At 39.6% G+C, this 14,868-nt stretch overlaps 1 protein-coding gene across 3 annotated transcripts in view; it reads right to left on the bottom strand.

Moving 5' to 3' along the window:
* LOC133622466 (histone deacetylase 4-like) overlaps positions 1 to 14,868 on the bottom strand; it is a 117,587-nt gene that overhangs the window by 92,047 nt on the left and 10,672 nt on the right. For all 3 annotated transcript variants that reach the window (XM_061985249.2, XM_061985250.2, XM_061985248.2), the window contains one exon: positions 4,676 to 4,820. In XM_061985249.2, the coding sequence (XP_061841233.1) occupies positions 4,676 to 4,697 (22 nt within the window). In that variant the 5' untranslated portion in view covers positions 4,698 to 4,820. The remainder of the gene's footprint in view (positions 1 to 4,675; positions 4,821 to 14,868) is intronic.

The following is a 14,868-nucleotide window of genomic DNA, read 5'->3' as shown; positions in this document are numbered from 1 at the left end:
AAATGATATTTAATCTAAAAATCCCATGGCTGCTGTAATAAAGAAAATGCCCTGGATCAAACATGTGCATGTTACTAAGCTCATTTACATATCAGAAAAATGGCCCAACACAAGGCTGGCACGCAAACACTTGCTAACCCCCTGCTGAAACTGCGCACGCATATACACACACACACATGCTTCTTAAAGGCCTGGTAGTTTGGGGGTTGGGGGTGGGGGGGTGAATCTAGCTCAGAAAAATGATCAGCCTGAGTTAAAAATGCAACTTAGCCACACATGTAAGAGCTTCATTGTTCACACAAAGGGCAAAGTTAATGTTGCATAATTCAACAAAATAAAAAATCATCTAATTGAAAAGGTTGAAAAACAATTGAAAATGTATTTTCTTATTGCTTGAAAAGCAAATTGAAAAGCAACTTAAGCCAAGATAAATTAAAACAAAAATCAGGTATGATAATCCTTCAATCTACCTTGCTTCTTTCAGATTATCTCACGATTAACACGACATACTGGGTAACCCGTTGTTAAATAATCAAAGTCCAGTAGATTCAGAAAAGCAGTGTTGGTGCGAGGAATTTTCAAAATGGGGTCCCAGGGACCCCATTAAGTCATAAAAATGAGGTCCCACAGTAAATTTTTTAAACTGTTTTGAAAACAAATGATAAATGTATGCATCATCCCGTTATATCTCACATTCTATATTATGTTTAGGAAAAAGGTTGCCATAAACGTTACTTAATTCATTAAAAAAATTATACAAAAGAAAACAAATTTTTATGCATATGTAAATGTATTCAGTTAAAAACATTCATTCCCTTTCTTCTTTTCTTCATAGATCTAAACTTTACCTCTGCCGGTAGTTTTTTCTATATTTTTATTTAATAAGTTGTAGGTGTATTTATTTCAGTTTAAAAGTGTAAAAAGTGTTTTGCTTCGGTCATGAAATAATGATAATGGTGTGCCAGGGCATACATGCATTATTTATTTAACGCTTAAATCTCTAGAGTCTACATCAACTTCAGATCCATCCCTCAATTTAATAATTCATAAAAACAATGATTTGATTCAATATTATGTTTTGAGCAATGACAGTTTTAAAGAAAAAAAACAGTTTTGTTTTATTAGTCAACATTGCATAATCATGCCACATGATATTGTCAAGGACTGTACCAAACTTGTATAGGAAGTGTTTGTAAGATGATGAGTATTGCTGCTATCGACTATTCCAGTAATCAAGTAATCTATAAATGAGTTTATTCGATTAATTTTCAAGTAATTGGATAGAACACAATTTATATTGCATTTTAGAAAAAGTATTTGAAATAAAAAACGATTTGTCCGCTTGCCATAACCTTAATTTTTTTAATTTTTTTATTTAAATCATCAACATTTAAGCTGCACTTTTAAGATATGTGCACCAATAAAAATAAAATAAAATAAACTTTCCGCTGTTCGCTGCCACACAGCTCATTGGAACGCACACACCACCGCTCTAATGTGTGCTCTACTGCCACGGTCGTGTGGAAGTTATGTTTAAAGTTCCGGGTACTCCATGCAGTCCAGATTTTACAAATGGTATTAGTTACACTCATTAAACATTGCAGCCTGTGTAGTAGTGAAGTGTGAAGTCAATTATATTTAAATAGCGCGTTTCTCTACAGACTCAAAGCGCTTTACATAGTGATACCCATTATCTACATCTTTTAGCCACATTTAAACCAGTGGGGGTGGCACTGGGAGCAGGTGGGTAAAGTGTCTTGCCCAAGGACACAAGAGCAGTGACTAGGATGGCGGAAGCGAGGATCCAACCTGGTTGCTGGCACGGCCGCTCTACTAACCGAGCCACGCCACCCCTAGTATTTGTAATTGTAGTAATAAAATAAGCGGCAACAATTGAAAATTAGAGCAAAACGATAAGAAAAAAATATATGTTAAAAATAATTACAAATAACACCGATTTGGTTTTAAATACCGTATTTTCCGGACTATAAGACGCACTTAAAATCCTTTTTTTCCTCAAAACTCGACAGTGCGCCTTATAAACCGGTGCGCCTAATGTACGGAATAATTCTGGTTTTGCTTACCAACCTCGAAGCTATTTTATTTGGTACATGGTGAAATGATAAGTGTGACCAGTAGCTGACAGTCAAACATAAGAGATACGTGTGGACTGCAATATGATGGCAGTCACACAGAAGAGATACATGTAGACTGTAATATGACTCAAGTAAACAACACCAACATTTTATATGTTCCATTGAAAATATAGAACATTACACACGGCGCTCAAAAATCTATCAAAATGTTTTAGTACGACTTTGGTAAGCTATGAAGCCGCACCGCTTGATGGATTGTACTGTGCTTCAACATGTGTGTATAAGATAAGACATATTATATGGGGTTTTGTTTCGCAATTGTATGCAAAAGCAACTTTTCTTACCTTCTGGTACCTGCTGATCTGTATTTGGGATCTACACAAGTCCTGAAAAATTGCGCAACTCCGCCTTTGTAGTCCGTGCCAACACCGTAGTTGGAAGCTTCTTCTTTTTCTCTATTTTCTTATTATGAGACATTCCTCCTCCGCGGTTTTCATTTCTAATATAAAGTAGTGTAAAGTTCTTACTTATATCTGTCAGTAAACTCGCCATAAAAGCGCTATAAAACTTAACGCTATAGTGAGTTTACATTATTCACCCAAGGAACTTTAGTTATTAGAGAGTTCAGGTCGGACGTTTTTTCCCGGGACACATTTTCACCGTTGTTATTGCACTAGTGAGCCACGGATGAGGAGATGCTGCTCCGTTATTGATTGAAGTAAAGTCTGAATGTCATTAAAACAGTTAGCTCCATCTTTTGACACTTCTTCCACTCCCGTCTTTGCACGCTACACCGCTACAACAAAGATGACGGGGAGAAGACGCTGTCGAAGGTGAGCCACGTAAATAAGACCGCCCACAAAACGGCGCATCCTGAAGCGACTGTCAGAAAGCGGCTTGAAGATAGTCTGTAAAACATCATCTATGTAACATTTTGACCAAAGAACCACCATTACATGTAATGTAGACCACAAGGAAGTGTTTTCCATTTAGAAAAAAATAATAATAACATGACTCCTTTAATGCGCCCTATAATCCGGTGTGCTTTATATATGAAAAAAGATCGAAAATAGACCATTCATCGGCAGTGCGCCTTATAATCCGGTGCCCCCAATGGTCTGGAAAATACGGTATATGTATAACCTTTTGTAAACCTTGTAAAGAAAATATATGCATCAAATTTATGCAAATTATATGATGTCACGCCCCCACAGCAATCTGTGGGAAACACTGTTCTAGTGATGCAACGATTGATCGGCCACAGAAAAGTGGACCATTTCCATGAAAAAGCATGTGATCAGTCAAAGCCGATCCCCTGATACCTAATTTATTTTTGGTCCCTCAGCTGAGAAAGGCGGCTAGCAGCTAACTGTTTATCTTTTTACACACTGTGGCGTTGCTTCCCTAAGTTAATAATCATCACGACGTGCATCCCTATTATTTATGACCTGGTTTAGGCTACACAGGCTTTTTTTTTTTTTTTTTAAATATAAGTAATATATAGGAATGATCCAATGGTAAAAGTGTAATTTTAATGTTATGTGCATAAGAAGAAAGAATAAATGTCATTAGAAAAATCCTTGATTATTTAAACCTTTTTTCCCTACAAGACGCGTTGAGGATAGAAAGTGTGTTTATTTCAGTTACTCGATTGATCAAACAAGTTGCGACCTGGTCTCGGATGGGCTGCAGAAAATGGATGGATGGATGGATGGACGCCCGGCTGTTAAAAAGCTGATTTTTATCAGTCATTACTAGGGATGTCCGATAATATCGGACTGCTGATATTATCGGCCGATACATGCTTTAAAATGTAATATCGGAAATTATCGGTATTGGTTTCAAAATTATCTGTATCGGTCTCAAAAAGTAAAATGTATGACTTTTTAAAACGCCGCTGTGTACGCGGTCGTAGGATGAAGTACAGAGCGCCAATAAACCTTAAAGGCACTGCCTTTGCGTGCCGGCCCAGTCACATAATATCAACGGTTTTTCACACACACAAGTGAATGCAAGGCATACTTGGTCAATAGCCATACAGGTCACACTGAGGGCGGCCGTATAAACAACTTTAACACTGTTACAAATATGCGCCACACTGTGAACCCACACCAAACAAGAATGACAAACACATTTCAGGAGAACATCCGCACCGTAACACAACATAAACACAACAGAACAAATACCCAGAACCCCTTGCAGCGCTAACTCTTCCGGGACGCTACAATATACACACCCCGCTACTACCTACCCTCCACCTCAACCACGCCCACCTCAACCTCCTCATGCTCTCTCAGGGAGAGCAGGAGAGCATGTCCCAAATTCCAAGCTGCTGTTTTGAGGCATGTTAAAAAAAAAAAAAACACTTTGTGACTTCAATAATAAATATGGCAGTGCCATGTTGGCACTTTTTTCCATAACTTGACTTGATTTATTTTTGGAAAACCTTGTTACATTGCTTAATGCATCCAGCGGGGCATCACAACAAAATTAGGCATAATAATGTGTAATAACTCTCTGGCCAGAGTCAGGTTAATTTCAACCGCCATGACAGTGTAAAAAAAAAAAAGAAGTCTTACCTTGATGACTGTGTGACGTCATTGCTGAAGGTAATGTTGGCGAGCACCTGTGTGTGCAGATGATATCGATCTGATGCACAGAGATCAGCAGGATGTGTTTTGTTCTTTGCTACTGCAATCAACAGCATCAATCGCCGATGCCAACCTATATGGGAGGAAGACAATATTCACTCTTACATAGGGAACGGAAACATGAAGAACTTACACTAAACATTAGAGATAAATGCTTTAAAATGTAATATCAAAAATTATCAGTATCGGTTTCAACCTCCCAATTTTCCCGGGAGACTCCCGGATTTCAGTGCCCCTCCCGAAAATCTCGCGAGGCAACCATTCTCCCGATTTCCACCCGGGCAACATTATTGGGGACGCGCCTTAAAGGCACTGCCTTTAGCGTCCTCTACAACCTGTCGTCACGTCCGCTTTTCCTCCATACAAACAGTGTGCCGGCCCAGTCACATTATATATCCGGATTTTACACACACATTCTGTGAATGCAATGCATACTTGATCAACAGCAATACAGGTCACACTGAGGGTGGCCGTATAAACAACTTCAACACTGTTACAAATATGCGCCACACTGTGAACCCACTCCAAACAAGAATGACAAACACATTTCAAGAGAACATCCGCACCATAACACAACATAAACACAACAGAACAAATACCCAGAACACCTTGCAGCACGAACTCTTCCGGGACGCTACAATATACACCCCCCGCTACCACCAAACCCCGCCCCCCTATCTCCCAAATTCGGAGGTCTCAAGGTTGGCAAGTATGCTCTAGTACAGTGGTCCCCAACCACCGGGCCACGGCCCGTTACCGGTCCGTGGATCGATTGGTACCGGGCCGCACAAGAAATAAAACATTTTTAAAAAATAAAAAATTGTTTTTTGTTTTTTTTTATTAAATCAACATAAAAAACACAAGATACACTTACATTTAGTGCACCAACCCAAAAAACCTCCCTCCCCCATTTACACTCATTCACACAAAAGAGTTGTTTCTTTCTGTTATTAATATTTCTGGTTCCTACATTATATATCAATATAGATCAATACAGTCTGCAGGGATACAGTCCGTAAGCACACTTGATTGTATTTTTTTGTGATAAAAAATAAAAATAAATACTATCCCCCCCACCCTCCCGGTCCGTGGGACAAATTTTCAAGCGTTGACCGGTCCGCAGTTACAAAAAGGTTGGGGACCACTGCTCTAGTATACTCTAGACAGAAGCTGCGTGCCTTCGTTGTTTTTGTAGCTGTTGTTTTGAGGCATGTTTAAAAAACCGTATTTAAATTAAATTTAAAAAATAATGCACTTTGTGAAAGTCAAAGTATAGTATTTCCCTTAGTTGTAGTGGGTATTAGGATTATCTCAAGGAGAGCATGTCCCAAATTCCAAGCTGCTGTTTTGAGGCATGTTAAAAAAAATTATGCACTTTGTGACTTCAATAATAAATATGGCAGTGCCATGTTGGCACTTTTTTCCATAACTGGAGTTGAAGTTGTTCTCTTATTTTGGAAAACCTTGTTTTTGATTGATTGATTGAAACTTGTATTAGTAGATTGCACAGTACAGTACATATTCCGTACAATTGACCACTAAATGGTAACACCCGAATAAGTTTTTCAACTTGTTTAAGTCGGGGTCCACGTTAATCAATTCATGGTAAAGTTACATTGTTTAATGCATCCAGCGGGGCATCACAACAAAATTAGGCATAATAATGTGTTATTTCCACGACTGTATGTATCGGTATCGGTTGATATCGGAATCGGTAATTAACAGTTGGACAATATCGGAATATTGGCAAAAAAGCCATTATCGGACATCTCTACTAAACATATAAAGTAATTTTAGATGGCGTTTGGCTCAGGCGCCTTAGTGGAAGCTAGTGTTCAATTCTAGAAACATGAAAGAAAAGATAAATGTTCATCTTTTATGTAAGAATATATATTTTTAATTATTGTCCATGTATTTATTTTTAGAGAGTGGCCTGAATTCCTAGTGCCCCGAGCAAAGGGTGTCAGATGTAATCAAGACGCGTGAATCAAGTCGATACAAAAAGAAAGGGGGTGAAATTGCCCAAGGGCAAGGTGGATGGGGGGAGCGAGTACGTTAAGGCCCTTGTGCGTGTATCTGTTGGCAGAGATCACTGATGTCCTCTGAAATGGCATGGAGTGTGTGTGTGTGTGTGTGTGTGTGTGTGCGTGTGTTATGGCAGGGTGGGGCAGGGTTGACAACAAGAAGGCCAGACAGTGGGGCAAATTGCTCCCCAAAAAAGTCGGTCAATGCGTCGTGCATGCTTGCTTTGTTATGGAAGGAGTAGGAGGGGTCTGTGTCCCGGGTAGTACGCGCTCAGGGTGGGCCTCGTACAACATCACCCCACCTACCCCTCTCCCCCAGTCTCTCGGGTCGAGGGGGTTGGTGTGTTCATGTGCAAGAGAGTGTGTGCTTGGCTATTGTCCCCAAAAAGAGCTCGCTTGATGCAGGATGACAGATCTGGGGAGCCCTGAAGTAAAACCACAAAAGGCTGCAAACGCTTTCTGACCGTGCCTTCAGGATGCACCGTTTCATGAGCGGTCCCATGGTGCGTTCCATTTACTTCAGAGGTTGTAAGTCGGAGCTGGGAATTACGTCACAGCCGAGTTGTGAGCGTTCCAGTTGCGAAACGCTATTGCTAGCAATGTAGAACTTATAAAACATATTAAATTAAGGGTGTAATGGTACACAACAATTTCGGTTCGGTACGTACCTCGGTTTAGAGGTCACGGTTCGGTTCATTTTCAGTACAGTAAGAAAACAACAAAATATAAATTTTTGGTTATTTATTTACCAAATTTGTAAACAATGGCTTTATCCTTTTAACATTGGGAACGCTATAATAATTCTGCCCAAAAATACAAATAGCTCTGTGTGTGATGGATGTGAGCCACCACTCACTAGGGATGATACTCGAAACCGGTCTTACCGGTTGTTCGATAAGAAAAGAACCGAGTCCTCGGACTCGAATCCCTTTTTGAGAACCAGTACCCGTTATCGAGACCACTATATTAAAGAAAAAGAGTTGGTTCTTTATTCGAATCCCTCGGAACGAATCCCGTCCCAACCAGAAATGCCCTGTGAGACATCACAAGAAATGACGTCACGTAGCTCAGTCATTAGGCGCAGATAGGGAAAGCAGGAAAAACTATGGACCGGAAAAAGCGCTCCAAGGTGTAATAAAGTTCAAAACAAAAGGTATAATCCAATGAATAACTTTACTGAGAGATTTGAGCAGGGTACAAACACATGACGAACACTTTTACCACCAACCGGAAACATAGCAACCAGGCTAGCAACGCACCTACTTTACGGCAGCTGTCGCAACGTTCTTAAGGCAACCGCAGCACATACATATATATACAACATATATCTTCCTTTTTTAACTTTTTTTTTCTTTCCTTGTTAACAAAACAAAATCACACTGTATATGTGTTGTCTGTCTAATTATAAATAATGCAGACGAGGCGTGTTGGCTGAGTTCTTGACGTTTACTTTCACAGCGTGCTCATAACCTCATTCTTAGCTGCCGGCGTGACGACATGCAACAACACTTTTTGGGGCTACCGCGCATGCTCGTCACTCCCGTTGCATGCTGGGTAATGTAGTTGTTATATTCCCTAGCCAAGCTCATAACATCACATATTTCCCCCTATAAAGAAATAATGTCAACTCAATAAAGTGTATTTCTTTTTTTAGCTTTAACTTTTCATTTTTTAGCATTGTAACCACATTTGCAAACAACTTTTCATAGAATTTTCTTTCGATAAAGAAATAAAGTGCAAAAATGTCAAAGCATCATAACAAACAGTTATGTCTAATAGCAGCAGAAGTGCACTTTTTGGAGAGCTGCATTATTTTCAGTTTTGTGCCAAAGGGACTGATTTTATTTAACACTATATTATTATTTATACACCTATAGTGATCACAGAGACAGGTTGTTTTTGTGTTACTATATATATTTGTTTTTCTGAAAAATCCCACTTAATATACTTTGGGTAAAAACAGTCAATATTTTTTTTTTTTTTTTTTTTTTTAGGGGGGAAACAGTCAATATTTATTTATCTATTAGATATTATTTGTTTCTTATATAATAAAAGTGAGCTTTTGTTAAACCAAATATTGTGTTTTTTTCCACATACAACAACCTATCTGGACTCGATAAGAGAATCGATAAGGAATCGGTTCAATAAGAGGATTCGATAATAGGCTCGAACTCGATAATTTCTTATCAAACATCATCCCTAGCCACCACTAGGCTGATCAGTGCAACATCAAGCAGTCATGAACGCTAAGCATAACAATAACATACCGTATTTTCCGCACCATAAGGCGCCCTGGGTTAAAAGCCGCGCCTTCAATGAACGGCATATTTCAAAACTTTGTCCACCTATAAGCCGCCCGGTGTTGTAAGCCGCATTTAACTGCGCTAAAGGAATGTCAAAAAAACAGTCAGATAGGTCAGTCAAACTTTAATAATATATTAAAAACCAGCGTTCTAACAACTCTGTTCACTCCCAAAATGTACGCAAATGTGCAATCACAAACATAGTAAAATTCAAAATAGTGCAGAGCAATAGCAACATAATGTTGCTCGAACGTTAATGTCACAACACACAAAATAAACATAACGCTCACTTTCTGAAGTTATTCTTCATTCATAAATCCCTCGAATTATTCTCCTTCGTTGTCCGAATTGAAAAGTTGGGCGAATGTGGGATCCAAAATGTCGTCTGGCGTTGTCTCCGTCTCCCTGTCTTGGTGAACGTCACGTGTGTTCGCCTTCTGTCATCCACTGTTCCCACGCAGTTAGCAGTCTAGCTTCGAATGCCCTGTTGACACCAATATCTAGCGGCTGGAGGTCTTTTGTCAATCCACCCGGAATGACGGCGAGTATTGAATTAAGCGCGTAAGCGTGTCTCTTAATGTGATGTTATGAGCTAGCAAATATAATAACTACACTACCCAGCATGCAACGATAGTGAAGAGCATGCGCGGTAGCCCTGAGAAGCGTTGTTGTATGCTGGCAGTTAGAATGTGGTTATGAGCACGCTGTGAGTAAACGTTGAGAACTCAGTTAACACGCCTCGTCTGCATTATTTATAATTAGACAGACAACACACTTAATAGGAGCCATTTTGGGGTCTTTACATAAACACACAAATAGAAATGAAACGTCACATATCCCAGCATGCACCGCGCGCTTCTTCGTCATCCACTGTTCCCACGCATTTAGCAGTCTAGCTTCGAATGCCCTGTTGACACCAATATCTAGCGGCTGGAGGTCTTTTGTCAATCCACCCGGAATGACGGCGAGTATTGAATTAAGCGCGTAAGCGTGTCTCTTAATGTGATGTTATGAGCTAGCAAATATAATAACTACACTACCCAGCATGCAACGATAGTGAAGAGCATGCGCGGTAGCCCTGAGAAGCGTTGTTGTATGCTGGCAGTTAGAATGTGGTTATGAGCACGCTGTGAGTAAACGTTGAGAACTCAGTTAACACGCCTCGTCTGCATTATTTATAATTAGACAGACAACACACTTAATAGGAGCCATTTTGGGGTCTTTACATAAACACACAAATGGAAATGAAACGTCACATATCCCAGCATGCACCGCGCGCTTCTTCTACGGGGAAAAAAGATGGCGGCTGTTTACCGAAGTTGCGAGACCGATACTTTATGAAAATGAATCTTAATATTTATCCATATATAAAGCGCACCGGGTTATAAGGCGCACTGTCAGCTTTTGAGAAAATTTGTGGTTTTTAGGTGCGCCTTATAGTGCGGAAAATACGGTACATATACACACAGGGTCCATTGCCAGGGTTTATGTGGTCAACATATATCAAATAAAAACTAAATAAGATAAGGCTCAGAAGGGTTTCTTAACAAAACCTTTCTACATATAAAGTGCTTTTTTTGATTGATTGATTGAGACTTTTATTAGTAGATTGCACAGTACAGTACATATTCCGTACAATTAAACACTAAATGGTAACACCCGAATAAGTTTTTCAACTTGTTTAAGTCGACATTAAACTGCCTCAAGTTGTTGCTCAGATTAAATAAAATGACAAAACTTTTCTTCTACATACAAAAAGTGCAACATTAAACAGTTTCAAGTCAACTCAGCCTCAGATTAACTTTTTTATCCCCCCGAGCCTTTAACCCTGGTGACTTTCACTCAATTTTCATGTTTTTTGCCAGAAAAATCAGTTCATCCACATTGTCTGCAGAAAGAAGAAGTGGGTCAAAATCTAGTTTTAATGTAATATGGTCTCAAATCTGCTGCTATAAAAACACCAACGGCATTTGTTATTGCTTTAGCCCTGTCTGACTCGCCGAGGACAGGCTGCTTGAATGCTGTGTTTGCACGATGCTCGTCTTTCTCGTCATTGAAGCGATGTTCACTTGGGGGTGGTGACGCTTCAAACGGGTTAGCATGTTTGACGTGTTGCCAGAAGCATACCCTACCGCTTTGTTGTCTTAGCCCGGTCGCTGCTAGCATGCCATGTGTTGTGCCTCGGTGTGCATTGTTTACACAACGTGCGGTACGCTACTTAATATGTCCGTGTGGAAACTCGTTCGGTACACCTCCGAACCGAACCGAAACCCCCGTACCGAAACGGTTCAATACAAATACACATACCCTTACACCCTTACAATAAATAAATTTTGTTTACGCTACAGTAACATTACCATAAATAAACGTTCATGAATCATATGCGGCTGATTTAGTGCGACAAAAACGAATCAAAAGTACTAAAGTAGAGGTGGGAATCTTTGGGCACCTCACGATTCGCTTACGATTCAGGAGCTACAATTTGATTAAAAATAGATTATTGATGCATCTTTAATTTATGTATGTTGATGCAGTTTTACATTTCTTTTGTTTCACTAAATAAGCATTTATCACTTGCAACTAGGGATGTCCGATAATACTGGCAGTCCGATATTATCGGACATCCCTATGAATGCCGATAAATGCTTTAAAATGTAATATCGAAAATTATTGGTATCGGTTTCAAAAAGTAAAATGTATGACTTTTTAAAACGCCGCTGTGTACACGGACATAGGGAGAAGTACAGAGCGCCAATAAACCTTAAAGGCACTGCCTTTGCGTGCCGGCCCAGTCACATAATATGTACGGCTTTTCACACACACACACACACAAGTGAATGCAATGCATACTTGGTCAACAGCCATACAGGTCACACTGAGGGTGGCCGTATAAACAACTTTAACACTGTTACAAATATGCGCCACACTGTCACTGTGAATCCACACCAAACAAGAATAACAAACACATTTCGGGAGAACATCTGCACCGTAACACAACATAAACACAACAGAACAAATACCCAGAACCCCTTGCAGCACTAACTCTTCCGGGACGCTACAATATACCCCCCCCCCCCCCCCCCCAATAAAAATCCCCGCCCACCTCAACCTCCTCATGCTCTCTCAGGGAGATCATGTCCCAAATTCCAAGCTGCTGTTTTGAGGCATGTTAAAAAAAATAATGCCTTTGTGATTTCAATAATAAATATGGCAGTGCAATGTTGGCATTTTTTTCCATAACTTGAGTTGATTTATTTTGGAAAACCTTGTTACGTTGTTTAATGCATCCAGCGGGGCAGCACAACAAAATTAGGCATAATAATGTGTTAATTCCACGACTGTATATATCGGTATCGGTTGATATCGGAATCGGTAATTAAGAGTTGGACAATATCGGAATATCGGATATCGGCAAAAAAGCCATTATCGGACATCTCTACTTGCAATTTTTAAAAACAGTGCATTTTTAATAAGAAACAGTTGAATTAATAATAATAAATGGAAATGTATGCAAAACTGGAACATAAGCGCCCTAATATGAGCTCTGTATGTATGATGAGATTATCGCAGATCTTCAAGATGCAACCTTTTAAGCAAATTTGAATAATAGGATATTGAGACTGATTTGGTAGATTTAAAGATTCCTTTTTAATTCATAAATGAAATTGTAAATGGGTATTTGGTGGGTAGATTTTGAAATGTATTGTATTGTACTGTATTTTGTATATTATATGATGATGCATATTTTAACTGTGGGTCCTTGTCCATAAGCTGTGTGCTTCTCGGGATGACCTTTTTGCAGAACGGACTCTGATAATAACAAAATAAACAATAATGTGATACAAATCTATGTCTGTCTGTAAATAAATAAATAAAAAAAATATAAAGGAGTTGTTCGTATCTCTCTGTGAACTGTCTGCATTACTTTATAAACAATAAATAATTCATCATTGACGATTACTAATCGATTTTACAATCACCTGAGTCCGAATTAATCGATTATTTACTCCAACTATACGAAAAACGGATATTACAGATCACGGTTTACATCCAGAGCAGCCATCTTTAAAACCAACTCGGGGGTGGTGAGAATGTTTAGACTTTCCGAGTCAGAAATTCGACCTCGAGGGGCGTTCCAGTTGAAATTCCGACTTCCCAGTAGAAATGGAACGCACCATTTTATACGTGGTTATGTGGCTCGACAGCGTCTTCTCCCCGCCATCTTTTTTGTAGTGTTTAGCGCAGGGGTGGCAAATTTATTTTAGCTCAGGTACCACATCTATTCCCAAGTGGACAGGACTGGTAAAGTCATGGCATAAAACTTCAGATTGTTTTGTTTGTCGTTTGTTTTACTTTGGCCAAAAGTACAAACAGCACAATCTGAAAATGTACATATTAAAAATTATGCTCTTGGCAAAACACAGAATTCTGAGGAAAAAATTGGTGCAGTTTGAAAAACACAATGAAGAACACAGTGAACTTAAACTTTGTCTCAGTGTATCTACAAAGCCATTAAACTTTAAGACACAGCCTATCCGGGATTGAACAAACCACAAAAACAATAATAAAAAAATAAAAACTCTTCTGCAAATACCGCATTTGTCATTTCCACGTACTAATCCCCTGCTAACTCACAAACTCAACAACCAATTCAAACGAAGGTCAAAACTATTAAAGAGGGTTGAGTTACACTCTGTGTCCACTTTTCTCTTTTTTGACAGAGATATTATGGGAAAATGAGCCTTCCAAACCACGATATGTTCGAAGCAGAAGACGTAAAACGGCAGGTTTTACGTTTCCTTTGGGTCAGGGGGAGCAGCCGCAGCCACGCTTTACTATGTACCTCTTGCTTGGCATACTTACTTGGCCCCGCTATAAACCGTTTGTTTGCCTAACAGAATTGCTATCGTAACATCCAGCGGATACATTTAGAACAGCAGTTTCTTTCATTCAAAAATTGCAGCTCATTTTCATACTTGGCAACTGTCATCTCGCGGGCTGGATTTGACGTGTTTGCGGGCCTGATCTGGCACGCGGGCTGTACGTTTGACATCCCTGGTTTAGCGCTTCCATAGAGTCTACTGACATATTAAGTTCGAACTATGCGCTACTTTGTATTAGAAAATCCAACAGTGGAGGATGCATGTGCATGTACGAGCCAGTCTGCCCCACAACAAGAAGAGAGCGAAAAAGAAGGAGCTTATTGAAAACAGCACAGACTACAATGGCAGACCCGCGCAAAGCAATTTGGATAAATGTATACTTTATACGGAAAATCCGCTGACAACACATTTGGGAAAAACTTCACCAAATGGGCAAATTCCAAAAAGCGTATTTTCCGGAAGTATAAAGGAAGACAACATTTTTTGTAAGTATCTCCCCAGTGCCTCCACAGTTTGAAGTGAAGTGAAGTGAATTATATTTATATAGCGCTTTTCTCTAGTGACTCAAAGCGCTTTTACATAGTGAAACCCAATATCTAAGTTACATTTAAACCAGTGTGGGTGGCACTGGGAGCAGGTGGGTAAAGTGTCTTGCCCAAGGACACAACGGAAGTGACTAGGATGGTGGAAGCGGGGATTGAACCTGGAACCCTCAAGTTGCTGGCACGGCCACTCTACCAACCGAGCTATACCGCCCCAAAATTTTCAAAAGCGTAATGACTACGACGGAGACTTCAATAGCGGACGGGCGCAAACTTGCGGGACTTAGGTAGATCCTAAATACACAACAGCAGTACTACCAATTGGTAAGAAAAGTTGGTTTTGCTCAATAGGTTCCTTTTAAAGATTGG

The sequence above is a fragment of the Nerophis lumbriciformis genome, linkage group LG23 (genome assembly GCF_033978685.3).
Source record: "Nerophis lumbriciformis linkage group LG23, RoL_Nlum_v2.1, whole genome shotgun sequence".
Classification (NCBI taxonomy): domain Eukaryota; kingdom Metazoa; phylum Chordata; class Actinopteri; order Syngnathiformes; family Syngnathidae; genus Nerophis; species Nerophis lumbriciformis.
This window is presented reverse-complemented; position numbering and strand designations above follow the sequence as displayed.